At 52.0% G+C, this 22,859-nt stretch overlaps 6 protein-coding genes across 6 annotated transcripts; 2 read left to right on the top strand and 4 right to left on the bottom strand.

Annotated features, from left to right (window-relative positions):
* Window positions 1-992: 992 nt before the first annotated feature.
* Window positions 993-4,744, top strand: CTRU02_205341 (cellular morphogenesis protein; the record flags this gene model as incomplete). The annotated part of the gene is made up of 2 exons (XM_036722639.1): window positions 993-4,458; window positions 4,512-4,744. 2 exons carry the CDS (start codon window positions 993-995, stop codon window positions 4,742-4,744), a joined length of 3,699 nt encoding a protein of 1,232 aa, XP_036585536.1.
* Window positions 4,745-5,595: 851 nt separating this feature from the next.
* Window positions 5,596-5,763, top strand: CTRU02_205340 (uncharacterized protein; the record flags this gene model as incomplete). The annotated part of the gene is made up of 1 exon (XM_070204540.1): window positions 5,596-5,763. The coding sequence occupies one exon, from the start codon at window positions 5,596-5,598 to the stop codon at window positions 5,761-5,763; it is 168 nt and encodes a 55-aa protein (XP_070061644.1).
* Window positions 5,764-7,939: 2,176 nt separating this feature from the next.
* On the bottom strand, window positions 7,940-8,236 carry CTRU02_205339 (uncharacterized protein; the record flags this gene model as incomplete). Its single annotated transcript, XM_036722638.1, has 1 exon — window positions 7,940-8,236. The coding sequence occupies one exon, from the start codon at window positions 8,234-8,236 to the stop codon at window positions 7,940-7,942; it is 297 nt and encodes a 98-aa protein (XP_036585535.1).
* A 6,570-nt stretch (window positions 8,237-14,806) lies between these two features.
* CTRU02_205338 (uncharacterized protein) lies at window positions 14,807-15,016 on the bottom strand (the record flags this gene model as incomplete). The annotated part of the gene is made up of 1 exon (XM_036722637.1): window positions 14,807-15,016. One exon carries the CDS (start codon window positions 15,014-15,016, stop codon window positions 14,807-14,809), a length of 210 nt encoding a protein of 69 aa, XP_036585534.1.
* A 694-nt stretch (window positions 15,017-15,710) lies between these two features.
* CTRU02_205337 (C2H2 finger domain protein) lies at window positions 15,711-16,988 on the bottom strand (the record flags this gene model as incomplete). The annotated part of the gene is made up of 2 exons (XM_036722636.1): window positions 15,711-15,838; window positions 15,908-16,988. 2 exons carry the CDS (start codon window positions 16,986-16,988, stop codon window positions 15,711-15,713), a joined length of 1,209 nt encoding a protein of 402 aa, XP_036585533.1.
* A 4,091-nt stretch (window positions 16,989-21,079) lies between these two features.
* On the bottom strand, window positions 21,080-21,238 carry CTRU02_205336 (uncharacterized protein; the record flags this gene model as incomplete). Its single annotated transcript, XM_070204539.1, has 1 exon — window positions 21,080-21,238. One exon carries the CDS (start codon window positions 21,236-21,238, stop codon window positions 21,080-21,082), a length of 159 nt encoding a protein of 52 aa, XP_070061643.1.
* Window positions 21,239-22,859: the final 1,621 nt, after the last annotated feature.

Genomic DNA, 22,859 nt, shown 5'->3' with positions numbered 1-22,859 from the left:
TACCAAACTTGCACGGGCAAGTGCTATCACGGTAGACTGAACACAACAGTTGCACAAGGAGTAATCCAACCAACGGTGCTAAATTGTTTTTGAAGCTCGGGACAACCTGTAAAGGATACTTACCACGTACTCAGACCCTTACCTCCATACACTCACTATCACCACTAGTTATTCTTCTCTTTTTTTTTCACCCGTTCTTTTAATCTTCTCACTATTCATTATTATTTCTTATTTCCGACCTCTTATTAGGGTGGGAAAAAAAAGAAAAAAACATCACTCTCCAGACTCAGGATCATTTCAGGTCTGCAGGTTTGCTTTCATCTGCTTACCGGCTTAAGATACTATTAGCATCTATCTGAGCACCTCCAGCAGCCGTGCAGTTTTACCCACACTGCCAAAAAATCTGTCAGTGCATTGATAGAAGGTAGGTACACCCCAACCTCATCACCAATTTCCCTAGCGCAGGTGCAAGTGGGTCCCGCCTTCCATTCTAGCTCCATTTCGCCTGGCGCTCAGCCTCTTTCTCCTCTCCACCTACAAACAACAACGAAAGGCAAGAGCAAAGGGGAAAAGGAGCTCGTCACCACCTTGTCGCCGTTCACGAATGGCTGCAATTCAATTCTAACAGCACTTCTGCACGTCAAACAGGTGACAGAGTATTCACTCTTTTATTTTTCCCGCTCTATTCATCCGACACCATACACTCGTTTATTCTCATTATTCACCACACCCCATTTTTTCGACTCGACCACCTTCTTCCGCTTAATCTCGCTCCCAATTTTTCGACGCGCGCCGCCCCGAACGAATAGACCGACCGACTCAAGAGGATCATTCTTGCGATGGCCAGCGCCCAAAAATAGACTTCATCTTCAAATGCGACGCGAAAGAAGGACCAATTCTACATTTTCGATATCTCTCAACCCTAAAATTTCGATATCAAGCAGTCACACCCACCACCGATCGCCTCACCTGTCGACGAGATAGCAATAACGATGCGTTTACCATTCGACAGGCGGCCGTCGGCACGCCGCCGCCACCGGTCGGATCTCTTTGCGATGACAGCTCTTGCTCCATGCTTAGCGACTGCGATTCAATTCACCCCAGTCCCGGAGGCCAACCTTGACATTTCCCAACTAGGCAGAATCGGCGTGGCAGGTGATTTCAGTGGTATTTCTCTTTACCAGTTCGAGGAACAAAATGAGAAGCCTTACAGCACAAATGGAAGCGAGTCACTGCTCGCTCAGCTGCCAAATGGCGCTTTTGCATCAGTCATTACAACCGATGCCTCGATTCATGACATGTGCACATTCACGCTCAAAAACGGAGAGACTCAGGGAGTGGTAATCGGCGGTAATTTCACGAGCTTGGATGGCATTCAGTCGCAGGGTATTGCCATGTTCAATCCCAACACTACTGAAGTCACCCCCTTGTCCGGGTTGTCAGGCCAGGTTAACGCCCTCCTCTGCGACCAGGAAACCAACACCGTCTATGTGGGAGGTAACTTTCGCGCGGCTAACTCAACCAACGCTATTGCTTGGGTCGGCACTGATGGATGGACAAATCTCCCCTTTGCCGGCTTCAACGGTCCCGTCTCCTCCATCACCAAGGCCTCCAATGGTCATGTAGTCTTTGGTGGTAGCTTCACTGGCTTGGGGAATACCAGCACCCCGAGCACACCGGATGGGCAGGTCATTAACATCTCCAATGCCAACATCACTTCAGCCTCGAGTTCTACCACAACCGGTTTCAGCGACCCTCGCAACATTATTTGCAAGACAAGTGGTATCGATGGAGCGGGCAACACTTGGCTATTAAGTGACAACTCAGCCGGTTTCTGGCAAGCCACTTTTGGTTTTGGCTTCCAGCCAACGAAACTCAGACTCTGGAACACCCGCCAAGATGGCCGTGGAACCAAAACATTTCGCTTCACAGCCTTCCCTCTTGGCGGCATTTTGAACATGACTTACCTGGATCCCGCGACTGGCCGAAACGCTTCTTGCACGAGCGAATGTCCTCTTAGCCATGACGAGAAAGTAACTTTTCAAGACTTCCATTTTGTCAACGTGGTGGGTATGAACTCTTTCAGGATCGACATCTCCGCATTTTACGGATCTGGAGGTGGCTTCAACGGCATCCAGCTCTTTGAGGACGACATTAATTCATATGCTGTCAACGACTTCAACGCCCCATCTTGTGCCGACAGCGACACCAAGTCTTCTTCCTCTGCCACTGGGCCATGGACTGTTTCGCCATCCCAGCAGAGCAGCTCGCAGTATTTGACTGCTAAGCTTTCCGGCACCATCTCAGAGAAGTCTGCCTCTGTTACATTTCTCCCTGACCTGAAGGAGTCGGGCAATTATTCTGTCAACCTGTACACTCCTGGCTGCATCCAAGACGGCACCTGCTCAACTCGAGGACAAGTCAACATCACGGGCGTTATGTCATCCTCGGGGAACGCCAAGTTTACAACTTCTCTTTACCAGACCAACAACTTTGACAAGTACGACCAGATCTATTTCGGATACATCGAAGCAAGCTCAGCGGATGGCTTTCGGCCTAGCGTTACTCTAACCCCTTTGGCCGGTCAGTCGATTGACGAGTTGACTGTTGTAGCTCAGAGGGTCGGTTTCACTCTGATCAACTCAACTGGAGGACTCAATGGCCTGTTCGACTTCGACCCTAAAGCCGTCACTGTAAGCACAGACTTCAAGAGTTCCAAGATCAATCAACTTGGCTCCTCGTTCGCCTCAGGATCTGCCGTTACGAGTCTTTCAACTACCGGCGACTTGGTCATTGTTGGCGGCAACTTTACATCAAAAGACGCGCGCAATGTCATCGGCATTAACACAGCAAACGAGCAAACCATGGCGCTTGACGGCGGCCTCAACGGCGAAGTCGTGTCCATGAAACTAAATGGCACCCAGCTCTTTGTTGGCGGCGAATTCTCTAACACTCTTGACAACGCGGTCTCCGGCCTCAACAACGTCGGCATCTATGACACTTCAGCTAACACCTGGACTGCCCTCGGTGCCGGCGTCAACGGCAAAGTCTATCACGTCGTTCCGATGCTCGTCAATGTCACCAATGAAGCGGAGCCTGAGCCGGTGGTCACATTTACTGGTGACTTCAGTGAGATCAATGCGTTCGGTGATAACAAGGCTATTGCAGTGTCTGGCTTTGCCGTTTGGGTTCCGTCACAGAAGAATTGGTTGCAGAATCTGAGTGGGCCTGTTCCAGCCTTCAGCGGCATCCTGACAACTGGGATTCTCAATCTTCCTAGCGGAGGTTCTATCTATGCAGGATCGATGACTTCTGCTACTATTAGCGCCAATGGCGCTGTTTCCTTCTCCGAGAAATTTGGACAGTTCCCCGTTAAGATTCAATCTCCCTCCTCGAGCTCTGGTACTCTGAGCCGACGCGATTCTGTCTCGAGCGGCAACATTACTGGTGTTGTTACTGGTACCTTTTACAACGAGAAGGGGCGCAATGTTACAATCCTTGGTGGCCACTTCACAGCCGAGGGTGCCAACGGCTCTATGGTCAACAACTTGGTTCTCATTGATGGATCTAACTCAAACACCATCACCGGCCTTGGTTCTCAGATCCAGGACAATTCGACTTTTATTGCTCTAGCCGTCACTGGCGACCTCCTCTTCGCTGGTGGAGACGTGCGTGGTCGAGTTAATGATGTTGACGTGCGAGGTATCATCTCTGTCAACCTTCAAACATCCTCCTTTAACAGCACGCAACCGCCCGGTATCAGCGGAGGAAACGCAACAATCACTGATATTAAAATACGACCTGATTCTGGCGATGTGTACGTTGCTGGCTCGTTTGATTCTGCTGGAGCCTTGGGCTGCCCAGGTGTCTGCTACTACGACCTCTCCCTGGCAGGATGGAACCGACCCGGCGTCAATCTTGAAGGTACTGGCCACACCCTCATTTGGACAAGCAAGTCGCAGCTTGTCGCCGGTGGCAACTTCACCCTCAACGGCACCTCCCCCACCATGCTCGCCATGTACAGTCCTGACCGTCAGGCGTGGTCTGCATACCCTGGAGAAGACGCACTCCCTGGCCCTGTGGAAGTGTTGACAGCGGGATCGCGGGATCGCAATCAATTGTGGGTTTCTGGTACTGCATCTAATGGCTCAATTTACCTGATGAAGTATGACGGCTCTGTCTGGCGCTCAGCTGGCATTACCCTGCTCCCTGGCACTGTTCTCAACAGCCTCCAAGTCTTCTCTCTGACAGAGTCCCACGGTAACACCGACATTCTGGATTCCAACCAAATCTTGATGCTCACAGGATCCATCCACATTCCCGGCTTTGGTACAGCATCGGCCGCCACATTCAACGGCACAACATTCCAGCCCTTCGCTCTCACTATTCATGACGGAAATACCGCAGGATCGATTGCAGGTATCTTCACCGAGAATGAGGACTTCTTTACGGACAATTGTAAGCTTGCCCTTTGATTTTGCGCTATGGATTATTACTGATTTCGTAACAAGCTGGCCATTTGGCCCTGGGTTTTGTTGTCCTCATCGGCCTCGGTATTTCGCTCGCCCTCATCTTCATCATGGTAATTGCTGGTATGGCGCTCGATCGTCTGCGTAAGAAGCGTGAAGGATACACGCCTGCGCCGACATCCATGTTTGATAGGGGCGGGGGTATACAGAAGATTCCACCGCACGAACTCTTTGAATCGCTCGGAAAAGGTCGTCCTGGCGCACCGCATGTATAGCATCTGTGAGGAGCGTTCCGGTTTCGGTCTTTCACCAGGGTTTTGCTTTCCGGCGTTTGGATTGGCATGGCGTGGGAACAGGATATCGTCGCGATTCGACTTTCACTAAGACGGAGTCGTCTTCACAACCAGCACAACTCTCTAACAACATCAAACAATCCGCAGGGGGTTCCGTCTTGTGCGTGATTTGAAGGAGAGCCGTATGGACCGCCTCACCTCGATTTCTCGTTGCATTCGATTCTTCACGACCTTGACGACCTTTGTTTTAATGTCTATATGTTTATTATACCACCATGCGCGCCTAAGCCGCTTTCTTTTCTCGGACACACTCAACAATGTTCTTTTTAGAACATGTACAATACAGTGGATGCAGTTCTGACAACAGGACTTGCATACGCACATACAAAACAATCACTCGGATGCGGCAATCGTCTCTTTTTTTCTTTTTTTTTTTCCTTTTCTCTTCCTTTTTGATATCTAGTAGTCTCTATTGAGGCAGGAAAAGGAGTTTCCGGGGACGGAAGGTGGAAGACGGGAACGGGCTTTTCAGAGTGCTGCCATAGAAAAAGTTGATGGTCTGGAAAGAAGTTTCCGTAGGTCTCGGCCTAGGCATTTTGACTCGGCCGTGAAGACAAAAGTAGCATCAGGTGTTTCGCTAATCAGTTGCGAATATAGTTTAATATCCTGAATCCAAGGACAAGTTTAGCCTGGAATGGTGCTCTGCTGCCCTCTCTCTTCTTCCTGCTACCCCAGATCCCTAACTCATGTTCGTGTCCACGACTCATTCTCGCTTTCGTTCCACCATCTATTTGTGTGCAACGCAATCGGGTGGCTGGCCTTTTCCCCCTGATATGTCTCAGACTACCAAAGTGGCGCCTCGTGTCTCTCACTTTGGATTCTTGTACGACGTTGAGATCGTCAGCATCGCCATCGTTGGCTATGAAGCTGTTTGCGTTTCCATTCACGATAGGACCCTTGGATCGGGATCACCACCCCCTCCCCTCCTCTTAAGTCTATAGTTATTTTCACTTCAAAATGCATGCTTATTCCGTTCCATCTACGTCGTCCACGCCTCCGCCACCTTCCTCACACACCCCCTCCTACCCACCGCCTTGTTTGCAGCAGCAGCATCGTCAAAGGTTGCAGGTGCGTAATATGTGTAATTCTCTTCTGTACAGCACGGCTCCAACCTAGCCAAGCCAGGTCCCGCGTGGAATGTGTCGATAGGGGGGGAGAAAAGCGGACGATCTAATCTAGAGCTAGCAGCAAGGTAAATCGGCCCTTTCCCCCCCGGCGCGCTTGAACAGAAGCGACCCAAAAGACGTTATCCTCACGCGATATGGCTCTATTGTGAGACCCTTCAGAAATCGCCTCACAAGATCTCGACTCGACAATTTCTACGCCTCAGCACGATTTATACAATCTTGACCCGGCTTCGGCGGTAGGGTCAGAATCGAGAACCCCCCCCCCCCCCCCCCATCACCGACCGCCGCAGCTGCTGTTTGCTAGTGCTGCTCATAGCGTCGTTACAAAGAAAAGCCCTGAGACTCAGCAGCTTGTTGTGTCGTTGGACTTGGATGTCACTGGCACTGGCACTGGGCTTAGGGTTTGCTGTTTGAGGCAGGATGTCACCGAACTAACCCTGCTTGTAAATGGCATTGGCGGCGTTGGGTGTCAGAGGGGTCTCACGGGTAAGACACTGCTAGCGATGGCTGGTCGTAACCACATAGACTATAGGACTTGTGAAGCTGTGTCCCGTTGAGCAGAGGGGCAGGCTGTAATACGATGCTCGATGTGGCATGTACATCTCGCTTACAAGTGAGCTGCATCTTCTTCACACAGCCCTGTGGTCCATCATCCTTCATTAGAAACAGGGCACCGGTGGTATCATGTCGCCCGAGCCGCAGGGTCTTCATTTGCGTGGTGTACGAAACCTTCGCGTACAAACAGGTGAAGGTTCTGTGCAGATTTCCTGATTAGGTCTTTCTCCGTCGTCGAGGCTATATTGATCTCATCTCGGCGAAGGGTTCCGGAGGGGCTCCGGAATCTCGACTGGGTTCAGGACAGCCTGCATCAAGTTGAGGCAGCACTCTCCGTGCAGTTAGGCCCATCAGGCGCAAACCGGCAGTGATAGTGGCTGGCTTCATTGGCTAAGGAGAACCCCCTTCACGTGTGGCAAAAAAAGTAAAAAAAAAAGTGACATGATGCACATGGCCAATCCGTATGAAAATGTCGCTCATGGAAAGTAGGCTGGTGGGCTTGTTAGAACATGAGGGTGGACATAGGGTGTGGGTGATGGGTACATTAGAGTGTAAGTATGAAACCTTGATGGTCTGCCCCGGTCCGTTTGCGCAAGGCCGGTTACGGAGCCGTTGTCTGATTTGAGCGGTGAAGGGAAGGGACTGGGTTATTCGGTTTTTGCTGGTATACAACAAGGCTCGGCGATTGGGCACGTGTGGGTTGTCTCAATCGCTGCCTGCGCCTGAATGCCCGCGAATGGCTCACAGATGGGGGAGTAGGAAAGATGGAAGGACGGCAGTTTGTGGTGGCAAGTGAGGGGTAGAAAACTGGCTCTCGAAGGGTTTATTAGCGAGTAATAGGGCATATCTGCCTTGGTTGCGCCGTAGAGACGCAGTAGCTGGGTGCTGTGCAGAGGTGGGTGCAACCGGATGCAAGACAGGCAGTCTGGGTGTGGTGCAGCAGCACACTGCGCACATGTTAGGCATGCGGTAAGTCGTTGCGACGCGTTGCCAATAGAAACCGGGAGACACAGCGTGTTGGACTTGAGCCAGGCTTTTCTCAGGGACAGGGATTTTCTGCAATGATGCCGGGGATGCGTGATATCTCAATGCGAATAAGTGGTTACGGAGGGGGGACCCGAAAAACTTAAGGTGGGAGGAGCAGGGCACTTTGGACAAGGTAACAGGCCAGGGCGGGCGACAGAACGATTCAAGTGCAGCGGGCCACGGCTGGCTGGCAGCGGTACAGGCACTAGGTGACAACCAGTACCCAGGTGCACCAGGTCAGGTCAAGGTCAGGTCAGACAGTGTTGTTTGCATGCCGACGCAATCCACTCGAACCGGGGTACGGAGCGTTTGACTCGGGATTTCCAGAGGATGGAGGGAGGCCGAGAGGCGCGGTGGATTGGACAATGGGAGAGAGAGGAGGGGGCGGCACAAGATGGAATCGGGTTGGTTAAGAGACCGGGGCGTGTCCGCAGTCGGTAGCTGATGTCGAGCAATTATCATGATTTGTAGGAGGGCGTAAACGTAAAGCGCAGAGTGCAGAGGGTGTGGTGAAGGAGAAGGCAGTGCAGCACGGCTGGCGTCTGTTCCGTGTGTGCGTGCGTGTTTGTGTGTGGTGTAAGCTGTCTGGCCTCACGATGATGGTATTTCCCGGCACCTGAATATGGACATCTAACAGAATGCCATGTTTTGGTTTGGTTTGGTCGGAGGGTGTGCCTTTCTTCGTAGTCGTTCTTCCGACGTACATGATAAGTAGACAGGCGCTAGTGCCTATAAAGTAGGGACGAATTACTGGTCCTAGAAGGTGGTCAGCGCATTTGCACGCCCCTCCATTCTGGACAGGGCAAATGGTTGTCGATGTGGTTGTGAGAAGCATGCCTCACCCTTATTTGTAACAAACCATACGTCCCACAGTTTGACCCTACCATTTGGTATTCATCTCAAGAGACGAGGCGACAGAGACACATGGTTGGAGTAAACAGACACGGCCACCCCTGCTGCAGTCGTATGGGGAAGATGCCGGATGGCAGTCGTGTTGATGTAGAAAACCAGATGCCATCATGTTCGGCGGGCCTTGCGGCAGATCTTGTGTTTCGAGATGGGTGGGGCCCAGGAAATAGTGGAGGTGGAAAAGCGAAAAATAGAAACCGTAAAAAATGTTCCTGCCCATCCCTCCCTTCCAGTTTGATGAGATGGAATGCGCGCGCAGGGAACATGAAACTTCGGTAAAGGGAACGGAGGATGCCTACGCCGTAAATTCTCTTCGTCCCGCGGCTTTTTTCAGTGGGCCACCAACTGCCATCTTGCCCCTAAGCTACAGCGCTAATTGCCTTGAACATTGCCTGCAACTTTAGGGAAGTTTTTGCCCCCTACCGCCTATGAGAGGGGCGGGGGACAGACATGCAGCTACAAGTAGTCGCAGGGCATGACCAAATTTCAATGTCCGCTGCTGAGTGCCTCACGTAGTTCTACCATGTACCCGTACTTGCTTAACCCAATGTGGCCGCTGGATTCCTCTATGGTCTTAGCTTACCCGGTAACGTACACTAGACAGAGGCCGGTGGTGTGTCTGTAACTGCAGCGTATCTAACGCAAGTATCGGATACATATTCCCCTCAGAAGCTCCCAGAGGTTAGGTGCTGCGCTGGCGACCATTCAGACACGCCGGACCCCAAGGCGGCCGTGGCACAATGACGTTTGCGGTTGCCGATTGCTACAGGGAATACCGCTGAGTCCTTATCCCCGCCTATGACCCACATGTGCAGCCACTGACGTCATCAAATCCAGGATGTTAATTCTAACGACGAACCACAATGGCATCCACCTCCAATGGTTTGCCCTCCACTCCCTCCTCATTTGTGTTTTTTGTGTTCCTTGCGTGCATTACCGGGTGTGCCTGCCGATTGGGGAGAAGAGGAGCCCCGTTGCGTTGTTTACCAACACTGTACTAGTAGACTCACGCAGGTAGTTGAATTGATTACTACTATTATTGTCACTACACTAGCATCATTTTTTCCCTCCTCTTCATTACCAATTACCTCACTCTACCAAGAAACCGGCGGTGTGTTTTGGAAAGTGACGATGCCTTGCATCGTCGGCGGAGGAGCGGGTGATGTCCTCATGCAGTCACCGAGATGGGGAATTCCTCTTATCTTGTATGTATCCGTCCGGATACCTTAGTATCTAGACCAGGGTGGGAAATCCCAACCAAGGTCCTTCCGCTGTGGCCTTGTAGCGACAGACTGGGTAGGGAGGAGTAGCTTGCTCTTACGATTACTTCCTCTGTCTAATCTATTGCGCACCATACCTACCTACTTTTTAACTGGACAATAACTAGCTACATCATGGATACTTCGGGGGGTAGTAGCAGGACCAGCACCCAGTTGGGCGCGAATAGGAAGCGCGGGCGTGGGTGGGAAGATATCCCACTCCATCCCAAATTCTTTCCTCTGCTCACCCCCTCCGCCTTGTTGAAGCCATTCAGGGTTCGACGTCTTGTCCCTGTGGCGAGAAAGATACACCCAGCAGGGACAAAGCATGCGCAAACCACCGCGAGACATGAATGGCATCACATCTATTTCCCAATCATGCAAAGCGCCTCTCTTGAGTCGATTCGGCGGAGTTGCGCGTCAACGCCTGCTTGTGCCCTTTCCCCGTCAGAGATTTAGTCCGGGGTGGGCGTTCGCTTCCACAATTCCCTACGAACAGCAGAAAGACCCTGAAGATCTCATCTCTCGAGGCGTCTGCCTCGCCCCAACCTAACGCTGGGGCTGCGTGCAGCTAGCCATGCTAGCGCCGCCGCCTGTTGGCTGTTTGCGACCATCCGTATCATTCCCCGGCCGCCAAATGGTCCGCCACGGGCGCCGCTGCGGTGCGGTGCGATTCCGTACCGCTGCAGTTGCACACCGCACCTGGCTTTGACGTGGGACTTACATGCTGCACCTAGCGAATAGTGAAGCATAGAGCACTCTTGTTCTTACTCCGTCCTCCACACACAGGCACTAAATCGCCTACCCACCCACACTACCAGTGCCTCAATAACCGCTTCCAATGAAGACACAGCCTGGGGCCGTCGTGTACAACTTGAAGAAAAGCAAAGCTCGCACTACCCCGTCAATGACGTTGCCGGTAGCAGGGGCGCTTACAAGCTTTTGCGCGTTGAATTCACATTCCACCTTGTATGTTTACGGATATCCAGGCTGGTGGCTATTAGTTCCTGAGCGCTCTCTAAGCAGTTCTAGGACGAGTCTAGCACTCTTGCCAGTTGGCGGCTGTTTTGATACTGCCACCAAGCAGTAGCCTGTTCAACGGCGTCACTTCTGAAGGGGGCCCTGGAGTTCAACTATTAAGACGACCACGATGCCATATACAGTACAATATAACTTGCTCCATTCTTTAACCCTCGCCCCTTCCAAGTTTTTGGAAATCAAAGCGCCATCGAGGCGGCGTCTTCACACCACTATGGCGCTCTCACTCGCCTTGGAAGGAATGGCAGGATTAGCCCTGACATGTATTCTGTGCCCTTTCCAATGGCTGACTAGGGAAGGTTCGCCTCGCCTCCCCGCCTCGCTTGTTGCCCGTGACCAGCGGCTGACCAGCCATGGTGGACAGTCAAGGTTGGGATGGCATTAGCCATGACCATGGATTGCCCAAAGAGAGAGTCTGAAGAGAGTTGATGCCGTTACTAAATTCTGTTCCCCGTCGAATCGGGTGTGTCGCAAGGGTGCTCGTTAGTCAGACCCTGGATCGTTGCTGCCTTTCGCGACCTCTGAATCCAGTATATTGCGGCTTGCTTGTGATGGGTGTAACCTTACCATGCTCCTCAAGGATCGATACAGTGCAATAAGACGTTTCCTGGTGGAGCACCTGTGTTAGGGCCGTCGCCGTTGCCAGGAGCCCTCGCAGACCGACCGTCCAAAACCGAACCAAACGTCGACTGTATGGGGCCATTATGGGCAAATGCGTGCGTGTGTCTGCTCCATAACGAGCTTGGCCCATGACGGGGGCAAGCATCACTGCCATTTCACTTTGCCTGAGGCATCACTGGCTGTGTACCCGAGCACAGCCCACAGTTCAGACTTCGACAGCATTAGGATCCATATGCCCCAAAGCCCGCCCCATCAAAGCAGATTCGTCCAATCATTTCCCTCCAACCCACTACCAAAGCTTGATAGAAGCTTGACTTCTCGCTGCACCTCGAGCAGGAAATGATCAGAGGCCCTGCTCTATCCAGCGCACAGCTGCCCACTACCTCGACGCGTGCCACTGTGGAGGGCCGGCAGGTTGCTGAAACACATATCTCCACTTTTCCCTTCATCTTTTGGTTGCGCCAAAGTTGGATCCTGTCGTCTTCCGTCCCGCCCAGGGCTGGGGGCAACGCAATCGGATGCTCAGAACGACCACTCTACTGTTACGGGTACGGATACACGCGATCGAGCTCTCCACCCCTGACAGACCACGCTCTCCGATACTTACTCCGTACGAAAGAAAACTTGCCCATGACATTCCCACTTTTTTTTTTCTCAAATCAGCCATCAACATGTCACCTCTACACTAAACCAACTACTAAGCCTACCTTAGACCTAGACAAAAAGGCGAGGCTTAGTTGACACGGCTGAACATTCCAGTAGGGTTTTTTGACTTGCCATATTATCCACCGGTCCTTCTGCCTCATCTTGCTTGCCTTGGCTGAGCATGCACACAAGTCAGTACCAGATCCGCCGTCTCCATTTATAACGGTTCCAATATCGTCATCCCCAGCAAAACCCACCTCAGCAAAATCCAATCCTGCGGAGCCTCCCTTCCTTGCCTGTCCCCGCATTTCCAAACACCCTTGTCCCTCGTTCGGAATCACAAGTCTCTAGTGCAATGTCTTCAAATCTCAAAGCAATCTTTCGTCCCATCTTGACGGGGCAACTTGCTCAGTCCTATCCTCTCCCCTCTCAAGCCTCCCAGGTGCCCCACCAGCTGTCAGTCTCCCGAACCCGCATCATGACCTACACTACACGCTGCGCGATCTCCCTTTCCCCTTCTCTTCTTGGTTCTGCCGCCCCTACCTTACTTACCTCAACGCACCCTCCCCATGGCTCGTTCTACATTAGCTTCAACGGATGGATGTACAATATAGGAATTAGTGTCGGCCTTGCGGCAAAATGGTAGATTGTCCTTCTAGTGCCACATTGGCTGGTCGGTTTTGCACCACCCGCTTACAGCACTAGTTGCTAGCTTCTTTCGTTTCGTCCAAAGGCTCCGTCATCATCACCATCACCGTCCAGCGAATTTAGCCTAGTGTCATCTTAGTCCGATCTACCTACTCGCACTCCATGAGCTACGTAAGCCTGTACCCATTCGCTAAGCGGTGTGCCCTCTCCATCAGCTCGCAACTAACAAGCTATCCTACGTTAACTTGGCGCTCTATTTCTTTCCGTTAGCCTCATTCCTGGGCCTACCCCCCGAAACACTAAATTATGGGAAGGAAGACTGGCGAGTCAGCCCTCTTCTTGTTCCGCCCTGCTGTAGTCGCCGCACTCGATTCAGTGTTGCCGCAACGGCGCCAGGAAGGGAAGAGAGAGGAAAAAAAAAACACCCCGCCGATTGTGTCTCCGGACCGGCAGGCTTTTGATGCGGGCAGCGCAACGTCGTGTATGCCCCAGAACCTCCACCTGAATGACTCTGGCCTCCGCTCTGCTTTCCCTCCGTCCCCACGTCCAAACTGCAGAACAGACCGGCTTGAGACTCTGGAACTGTGGAGGGGGACGATCTCGTCTGTCTGTGTGTCTAGGAACAGATGCGAGTGCCTAGCTTAGCATGCGTGCGTCCCCGCGTACCGAACGCAACAGCGCTGATCGCTGACCACGCGGTAACTCCTCCCCCTATCCATCTCTTCACATGAACACACAAGAGGTAACGCTGCACCATCACCCAACCGACCCCCTTCCTCTCCTACAAGAGATCGACACGGCGTCTTTCCCCTTTCCCTGCCGGCCGCCCCGTTAATATGAACCACTCGTTCATGGCGTTCCCAGGTTCCGTAACAGAAAAGGAGTTTAAACTTATCCCTTCCATTGGGTTGGCATGCTCCAAGTAGTATTGTATATGCCTTTGTTTCCCTATCTTTTTAAGTGTTGGGCTGCACACCACATCACGGTATCAGCCGGCCATGCCGATATGAGAGGTCAGGGAGCAAGGCGTGACTGACGAACCGCCATGCCTGTCCGGCCTCACATCAGAACACCAACCATGTCCGTTGACCAGAACATATCATTGCCCCGAATGGATCAAAACGACGGGCAGCGCATGGGTGGGTGGCAAGGTCGGTGGAAGCCGAACGTCCAGAAAATCACAATTGCGGAGAGATGGACGTACGTACTTGTGTGCGCGCTCTCCCCCTCACTTTCATACTTGATCGAGCATGATGATGAGTGAGGCATATGATCGATCCCTCCCCCCCCTGCTTCTGACTAAGAGGCTGGGAAATACATTTTCATCAAGTTTCCCATCTCGATGTCTACGAAATATAGGCCTTTCCTCTATGACATGCGGTTGTACCTGGACCCTTTCCCACACCCCCTTTTTCTAGTCCCATCTATCTGATGCTCGTGTAAGCTGCAACTAATCGATCGGACCTCCAATACCCATCGTTCCTGCCTAGACAGGCACGCATGGGGGGTAATTCCTTTAAGCGCAAAGACTTCCTGCTACGCTCAAACTTGTGGATCACGGAGACAAAGGCCGGGTGGTCTGATGTTTTTATCTTGATTGTCGATCTCCCAGCTGTCACCCAACACCTACCTTCTATCCTACCCAACTCTATAGGACTTATTTTTCGTCATTTTCAAGGGGTTTGGGTGGACCCGGATAAGAAGAGAGGGCAAATGGATGGAAGGATGACTGAACACCGCAGGTGTCGTTGCCAAGAAGTTTTAGTGTTGAAATGCTTTCTAACTTTGTTCACACTACTATTATATTATACTATTCGCGACAATATATACGCTTCGTTCATGTCCAATAATAACCACCCAACCTGGTCCCAGCCCCCCCTCCACCCACGTGCCCGCCTCGCTGCTGTGTCCAACTAAGCCTTATTCTCACAAATCCCGTGAGCCCGTTGTATAGTTGAAGCAGTAGCAGAGCACATTTACCAACGGAAAAACCCAAACAATGCAGACTAAGATGCTCGAGGCATGTAGCGTGATGGGTATAATCATCGTGTGTGAAAACTAGTAGTACAGGTCGCCCTCCAAACCTCTTGTTTTCTTTCAAGAGGTGTATGGATGGGTCGAGGTTTGTGTGAGGCACACGGCCTCTTGTTCGTCATCTAAGCTGCACCCCTTGGTAAGCAACAAAATGCCCGGGCATCAAAACATAAAGGAAAAGAACATGACAACTGCGCAATAAGATAAGCAGATAGGAAAAACAGGAGAAGCTGCAACAATAAGAATGAGCCCAATGTCCGTTCAACGCCAAGGGTGAGGGTATCGCCAGGCCCTCCGTGACCATTTGGAGATCTTCTTCCTCTTTCGAACATCTCTGACAGCTGAAATGCACAAAAACGTGGCTAGCCTAGCCACCAACCTTTGCCATCCTAGGAGAAGCGGGTGTTGTGTGTGTCGAGTGATCGACATTGAGGTGAATCCTACTCATCCCTCCTCTTTCCATACCCTCCCCTTTTTTTTTTCTCTTTGTGCGTCGCCAAAATGATAGGCATACTGATTTTCCTCCCCGCCTCCGAGTCTCCTGACCCAGACTCGTTGCTAGAGAGTCGATAACAAAAACAGAAAATGATGGAGTAATGGTTTGTCCAACATATCATGAGACACCCTTTATGACGTTGAACCGAAGTGACAACCCGCCCACCAGTTCCTTTGCCGCCGCCTGACTTTTGTCTTTGTCTCTTTCGCTCGCAGATAGATGGATATTAAACGAGGGTAGAGAAAGGTATCATGTAAACAAGCGCGAGAAAAACCAGAAAAAAAAATGACAATGCGAACCGTCTAAAATATCCCAGTTGTCGTGCCACTCAACGAAGTGGAGGATATGGGGGAAGTATCAGGGGATGATCATGACTCGAACCGGAAAAAAATCGTGATCTCGTACTAGCCCTGCTCGCTGCAGACCATCTCGACGTTTTGAAGTTGCTTTTGAAGGCATGGTTTCTGCTACTCTGGGCATGCCGGTATGAAAGAGCAAGACTCTTCGGCCTTTAATGGGTGTGCTGTTCTTTAGTCAGAGTGATGATCCTCAGATCCCGCCTCTGACCTAGCATCGCCCTTGTGCACCTTCTTGTGACGTCTGAGATTCGATACAACAGAGAAATGACGGCCACAGCCTTCAACCTCACAAGCAAATGCTACAGAAAAAAAGTCAGTACAAGATGAACCGAAAAGAGCCTATTAAGGCCACGAAATAAGAGTCTTACGCTTCTCGCCGGTGTGGCTGTACATGTGTGTCTGAAGGGACGAGGGCCGGGTGAAGCGCTTGTCGCAAACCTTGCACTTATGCTTCTTTTGTGTGCTCGACGATACCTTTGAGCTAAATTGACCCATCATAGATTGAGGTGCTGGGGGAACCTGAGGTGCCATGAGACCGTGGGGGCGAGGCAACGTGCGGGAGGTGACAGACTCAATGTCAGACCCAGCGGTAGAGTAATCACTAACAGAGTCGGCGCCGTAGTAGTTGCCGAATCCAGAAGCGGATGAGACGGAGGAGCTGGTGGAGTGCGTGGAGGGGAAGCCGTAGGAGTCACCGGAGCCGCGGTCACTGCGTGCACCGTAAATATTGCGCGGGGTCTCTTGGCTCATGGCAAGCATGCCGTGGCTCGCGTCAAGAGCGTCTGCAAAGCTCCTTCGGTCATCGTGTTGGAGTCCTCTGTTGTTAAAGTCAATCATTGAGTTTCGATGGGGCCGGGCCAGTACATTGGGGTCTGGTACGTTCACCAGAGAAGTTGAGGGTACTGACGAGTGAGAAAATCTCCTAGAGTGCTCGGGTTCAGGGGCGAGAGCGAAGGTAGAGCGCATGGGAGCTGGGGCGTATCCCATAGTCTCGTAAGGAGTTGGCGAAGCGGTATATGAACCGTTAACGGGGGAGGCTGCCGTCGCATAGGGAGCGTCGCCATAGGCAGGGGCCGAAGTGGCAGCCATGCGGTTGATACTGAGAAGATCTTGGGGAACGGTGAGTAAGTCCGTCCTAGGCAGAGGGTCTGCCATGGGGAGGCTACCTGCTGAAGCTGCTGTCACGGGGATCTGGCCATAAGAACCCATAGACGAGGCATTACTGCTGGTGCTAGTCCGAGCAGTATGTGACCTGTCTAGACCCAAACCCGAGCCAAGGCCATGACCGTGGCCGACCGCGTACAAGCCATTGGGCGCTTGGGGCGACGACGTGGTGTTGCCCCAGGGGTTTGAGAACTGGGGAGAAGTCGAAGAGGTTGCGTAGGAAGACATATGGTCGAAGGTGTTCAAGGGTCCGAATCGCTGCTGGGAGTCTAATGTCATAGTCATGATCGGTGATGTTTGATGAGATGGGATGACGAGGTGTCCGTCAACAAAGGTTCGTTGGGATAGTGTTCGCTGATCAGATGCGAGTGTCCGACAATGAAGTAAAGAGACAAGTCGTGACACAGATCAGATAGAACTGGATGATCCCGTGGGAGTTGAACAGTTGAGGATGGGGGATCAGCGAGGTTTAAGTGTGTGCCTGTGGACTACTGACACACGACTATTTGAACCAGTTGAGAGCTGAGACCAATCGTTTGGGCCGACCAGGTAAGAGTCGTATGAAGCTTGTTGCACAGTGGTCAGCGAGACATGGGAGGAGTGTGGAGACCCCTTCTCTGCAGATAGCTGTGACGACTCCGACTCAGAGTGATCGACAACGCCAATATCCCGTGGGAAAGAGGCCGAGGTGGACAGGGTTGGGGGCGATTAAGTAGGGTTGCAGGCTGGTTCAGATTGAGACCAGGGGGGCAGGCTGAGGAGGAGGAGGAGCCTAAGGAGGGACAACCAGGCGGTGGATTGAGCGAGAGCGGAGCGGACGCACGGTAGTGCGTAGCGTGAAGAGAAGAGATGGTGGCCCAATTTTTGACAAGGCGACCAGGAAGAAAGGAGACCTGGAGTATAGCCAGGGACAAGTCGAAATGGATGGAGGATCTGCGGCGTCGAGGACAGTCTGGTGAAAAGTCTCGAGGTCAATTGGGGCAGCCGTGACAAGGACCCCAGGTGTCGAGTTTGCGGTGTAATGCGAGGACAGATGGCCGTGGGGTATAGACGACTAAGTTTTTGTCCCTTTTTTTGCACCGGGAAGTTTGAGCAATGGTGTTCCTTGGTGTTGGGAATTGTTGCTTCTTTTTTTGGGTTGATGCTGCCGCGAAGTCTTGCGATGAGACGATGAAGCAAGGCGAACAGGGCGGGCAGGGCGAAGCAAAGAAGGCGGAGCGCGTCTAAGGACGTTGTGTGCTACTCGGTGCGGTTTGAGGTTGGTTAATGGAGCTTGATGATCTCAGATGATGAGCGTTCGGAAAATTGGGTCAGAATTGTAGGAGGTCGAGGATGATGGGGAGGCGAGGGAACAACGCTTTTACATCTGGTGGTTCCGGGTTGGGAAGGAGAGACACAGATGAAGCTATGATGTCGGTTTACTTGGTGGTATAGGACGCTGTGTGGAGCAACAAGAGAAAGGGTGGGGTGTGAGAAATGGGTGGAGGGGAGGGGTGGGATGGGAAATGAGAGGGAAAAGAAGGCAAAGAGAAGAAGGGTTCATTCAGGGTAGGGTCTCGTTAGCCAGGATGGGATGGGGGTTCACTTTGGGGCGGCGGGGAGGAGGGAAAGCAGAAAGGAAAAAGAGAGGGGGGGCAGGGGCCAGGTGAAGTGGCACTCGGACACAGCGAGTGAGAGAGCAGACAGCACTCAAAATCGGAGGGAGCTCAGTGGAAAGGAACTTGGCGTAGCCGGTACAGCCAAGGTACCGGACCAGACGGGACCGACTCCTAGTATAAGCACGGCTGGCACAAGGACAAACTAGTCCTGGTAAGGTACCGACTACTGACCAATGTACGGAGTACCTGTGTCACTTACTACCTATACTAGGTAGGACCTTAAGGTATGGCTAGTAGCAGGCGCAAGAACTTGCCTCTCATCACTGCTTTCGTGCTCTTTCCTTGCTACACCACGTAGGGCAAAGTCCAAGCCCAGAAGCCGGCGGTAGCTGGCTTTCCCGCTCGCCATTGCCTTCAACGCAATGCCATGGAGGGGAACTCAGTCCTCCCACCTGCCAAGCCGAGCCCTCTATACCGCCCTAGATTAGCGTTGAGGTCGTGAAGGTTGAGGTAACGTAGGATATCTTTCCCCCTACGCTTAGGTTTAGAGGTAGGGGCACCAAGGGCACGCAGATACTTATCCACCCGCTCTCTTTTCGGGCAAGAAGTACTAGAAGTAACATCAAAAACGCCACTGATGATGGGCTGGCACAGACACGGCACGGGAGGGGGCAGAGCTTGTCGGTGGGCGGACTCCTTTCCTGCGCACCTACAATCCCAGGTATTAGTTTGAAAGTGAGAGGGGTGTGCTATTTTTCGCCCCCCCCCCCCTCCCAAAGATGATGTCTTTTTCGACAGGAGGGCGCCCCAAACCGAAGTGATCAATCGCGAGTGGGATATGCAGGGTCCTTGCAAAAGGCATCCAAGTGCTTTCCCCTCAGTCCGTCAGACTAGATACGTAGCCGAGCATCATGTCATCAGATTCAGACTTCTGTGGGCTTGACTCGGAATTGGACTCATTCACTCGCCGCAAGCGACCCCCTGAGCCAGGTTAAGAAAGGTACTCGAGTACCTTATTTTGACCGTAAAAGGGTGGATGCTTTTCTTCCCAAGTAGAGAGGTATAGTCATTCCGGTTCACGTAATCGGACTGGTACAATCAACTCGACAACGATTCCCAGATGCGTGACGACAGTGGCCTCTGTGTCTGGCTCGAAAGGATGATGCGATAGCGTTAGTGTGGGTTTCCACCCAGCTCGTGTGATGGTATCGGAACTCTGCACTCGGAAAGTACCAGGACAACGCAAAAGTAAAAAGAGTGGAGGGGCAGACCATAGTAAACGCACCTGAGTTGTGAAAAGGTCTGGAGGGGAGCGTGACTGGAGCATTATCGCATGCTCAAGTTGAGGTACCGTGACCATCTATCAGTAGCCACCAAGTGCCAGTGAGTGTCCACTATCTCCTCGTCATCTTTTTCCTTCTTTCCCTCGCCTTCATTGTGAAAAGTATTTTGTAGTCACTTCATCGTGGTGCGCAGCTACTATGTACGTTCGCTCCGGATGCGCCCACCTATGGCATCCAAACGATGTCAACGGCATCCTTGCGGAGCCAGCAAAACTACCAGGAAGAAGGGGGGCGCTTAGAAAGGAAGGCGTGCAGAGGGAAGGACAGGTAGGGTTGAGCTATGAAGAAAGGCGCAAGAAAGACAAGTGGATCGCAGTACAGTACTGGCTGAAGGTACTGAATACTTTTTTTTCTTTTTTTCTTTTTTTTTATCGCTCCTTTGGGGCCCATCCTGCCCACCACGAAGAAATAAGCAACCGCATGCTGATGTCGATGAGTACGCCAAGAAATACCTCTGCTTGATGGGTTCTGGGCAGAGGCCCTGACAGTAGGGTGTGAATGTGGACAAGGAAAATGGGCGTGTTGTTAGTGCCAGCGGACCCTGGTGTCTTCTCAACTGCACCACTGACGTAAGGCAAGTCGATGTACTGTTGCGTTTCGAGCAGGGGTGTGCAAGATTGAAACAACCTCCACAGTGCCCACCCGGAAACTGCTGTCATCAACTGGCAGGGGAAAGGGCAGGGGCCCGGGGGGGGGCTCTTTGGAATTGAGTCCTTGGAGGTGGGAGCGCCGAACAATTGAAGGTAATGGAGCAAGTACGAGTGGAGGGAGGCGGATGGGGGTATAATAGGAGGGGAGCCACTAATTCACTCGGGAAAAAGCTGCAGGGCAAGGACAGGAGAGAAAGAGACGAAAGGCCCTGCCTTACAATACGTTCCCTTGCCCTGTACGCTGCCCCATCCTTCTTCTCTTCCCTTTCCTTTTGGAGGGGAAATGACATGGGGCATCCACAGATGAGAGCGGGCGGCCTTGAATGAGAGGGTGTTGCTGGACCACATCGCAACCGTGGCTTTGGGCAGCAAGAATGGACGGCCGCGTACAGACCGGCTCGACATTGTCGTCATATCACGGCATCTCTGATACGTTGACATCCCATGACAGCAGCTCATCCCACCTACGAAATATACACTTCATTGTCTACTTGTGGGACATCAATTGCCAATTTCTCTGACGTCCGTCCCCTGGAGCGAGATATGGACTTCGGGATTGGACAAAGGTCACCTCGTCCCCATGGCCCATCCCATCGACAACGGCCCCTGAGCCTCAGATGGCGGAGGCATTGGCCAATCTAACACCCTATGCGCAGCCCCGTGCTATGTACACAATGTGGACGAAAGAAAGGAGAGGCACCATGCATCAATTTTGCAATACTCGATCCTGGTGATTTTATTTCCTGCTGCGGCTACTTGAGCCAATTCATCCGTTCAACATTTCGTCAATGTTTGAGAGAACGTGTTGTGGTATATGCCATGCCACTTATCGCTGCAAGGGTACTTGGGTCTACGTTTAGGTCTAGCGTTGTAGCCTGCACGTAGACATCAGACGGGGTCCCTGGTGGCAAAAATTTCAGCGGGTTGACATCAAAACCCGCCATGAAAAGATATGCGCCGACTATGCTCAAACGTCAGCATCGATTCCTGCTAAATGTGCGGACGCACGAACACAAGTACAGAGGTAGCGTGTATGACGCAAATGCCAGCCTCTACCAGACGATGCAGCCACAGGGACGGAGCCTAAGTAAGGATGGTGGCCCATCGTTCCTGTGTTGTTTGGATCAGAGTATCTCTACATTCTACCATACATAGTAGTGTGTGACCGTCGAAAAGGTAAACGGGGGTCGAATGCGCAAAGTCGATGGGGTGTGATGCCGTCCGTGAGGTCAGTGGGTGTCAACTGACGTAGTGAGCCTCTCCTTGTCAGCTTCCATAGGATCAGGATCCCTTTTCCCCAAGGTTGCGACTCAGGGAGGACTAGGACAGGAGCAGTATTACTGCCAGCCCGTCCTGGCTTTTTTTTTTTTTTTTTTCTCACTTGCGCCCGTATATGGTTGTTGTTCAACCAGCCAAGCATTGCTAGTCACTATTTGGGAGAGAGTAAAAAATTTTCAAAAAAAAAAAAAAAACAGCCCAGCTATTGCATCAACGATCTGGGGTACCCTCGATTGACTGTGCCCCTCATCTACCCTCAACCATCTTACAAGGTGGAGATGTTGCTATTCATTCAGAATCCCATACGCACCACATGTCTCCCTCCTTCGCCCTGGACAGATTCGCCTGATCTGGGTAAGTGAACGACAACGAGATCTTCTTTCCTCACGTGCTGGGCCTAAAAAGTGTCCGTACCACGGTGTGGGCAGGCACGCAGGGAACTGCCCCTCCACTTGAAGCTATCAATCCCCATTACTCCCCACGCCAAGCAATATTTCATCTCAATCAAAACTTTTCTGTCCATTTTCGGCACACTTAACATCCCTCATACGGCTACATGTTGTTTGCCATTTACCGACCGTGATGGCTGGCGTCTGTTGGCTCCGCATCTGTTCTACCAAAACAAACGTAGACTATCTGGGTCAAGAGCAGATTTCGGTCTCACACCCTTAATGCGCTCACTCCCCATTCATCCCTGTATGCTTTTCTGACCTTGCCAACAGACATGGGGGGCACCCAAGAAAAAAAATTCCAGTCCACGGATCACACTTTAGACAGAGTCGGTCAGTCCAAATGTCTCACAGACTTCATGCCTGAGGAATCAGCAAGGTGAGGCATACCTGCCTCCAATGCGATGTAGGTATGACAGGGGATGTATAGGATTTGGATTAAGAAGAGGGGGCAGAAGAGGAAGGGAAACAGCGAAACTCGGCACTTGATGGCACCACAAGTATAGGACCCATGCACTTTTCAAGGATGCGCAAGGGAGCTGATCCACCGTTCCTTTTCTGGGAGATGACGGTTGGTGGGAGTGGCGCTGTACTAACAGCCATTCCGCTGCAACTTAGAAAACAACACCAACACCTCCCACATGCAACACAACGACAAACAGCCAACTGCCTAGAGACGAAAGCAGAACGTTCCTCTCTCTGGACCTAGTGTGCCCCCTCCCCCCGAAGGGGGGGGGGGGGGGGGGGGGGGGGCGCTCGGGAATATTGAGGAGCGGTAGCGATACGCTTCAACCTGTTGAATACGGATACCTCCTGACACAACCTTTTAGTGTCATCT

This window comes from Colletotrichum truncatum, assembly GCF_014235925.2.
Source record: "Colletotrichum truncatum strain CMES1059 chromosome Unknown Contig_0003, whole genome shotgun sequence".
NCBI classification, from domain to species: domain Eukaryota; kingdom Fungi; phylum Ascomycota; class Sordariomycetes; order Glomerellales; family Glomerellaceae; genus Colletotrichum; species Colletotrichum truncatum.
This window is presented reverse-complemented; position numbering and strand designations above follow the sequence as displayed.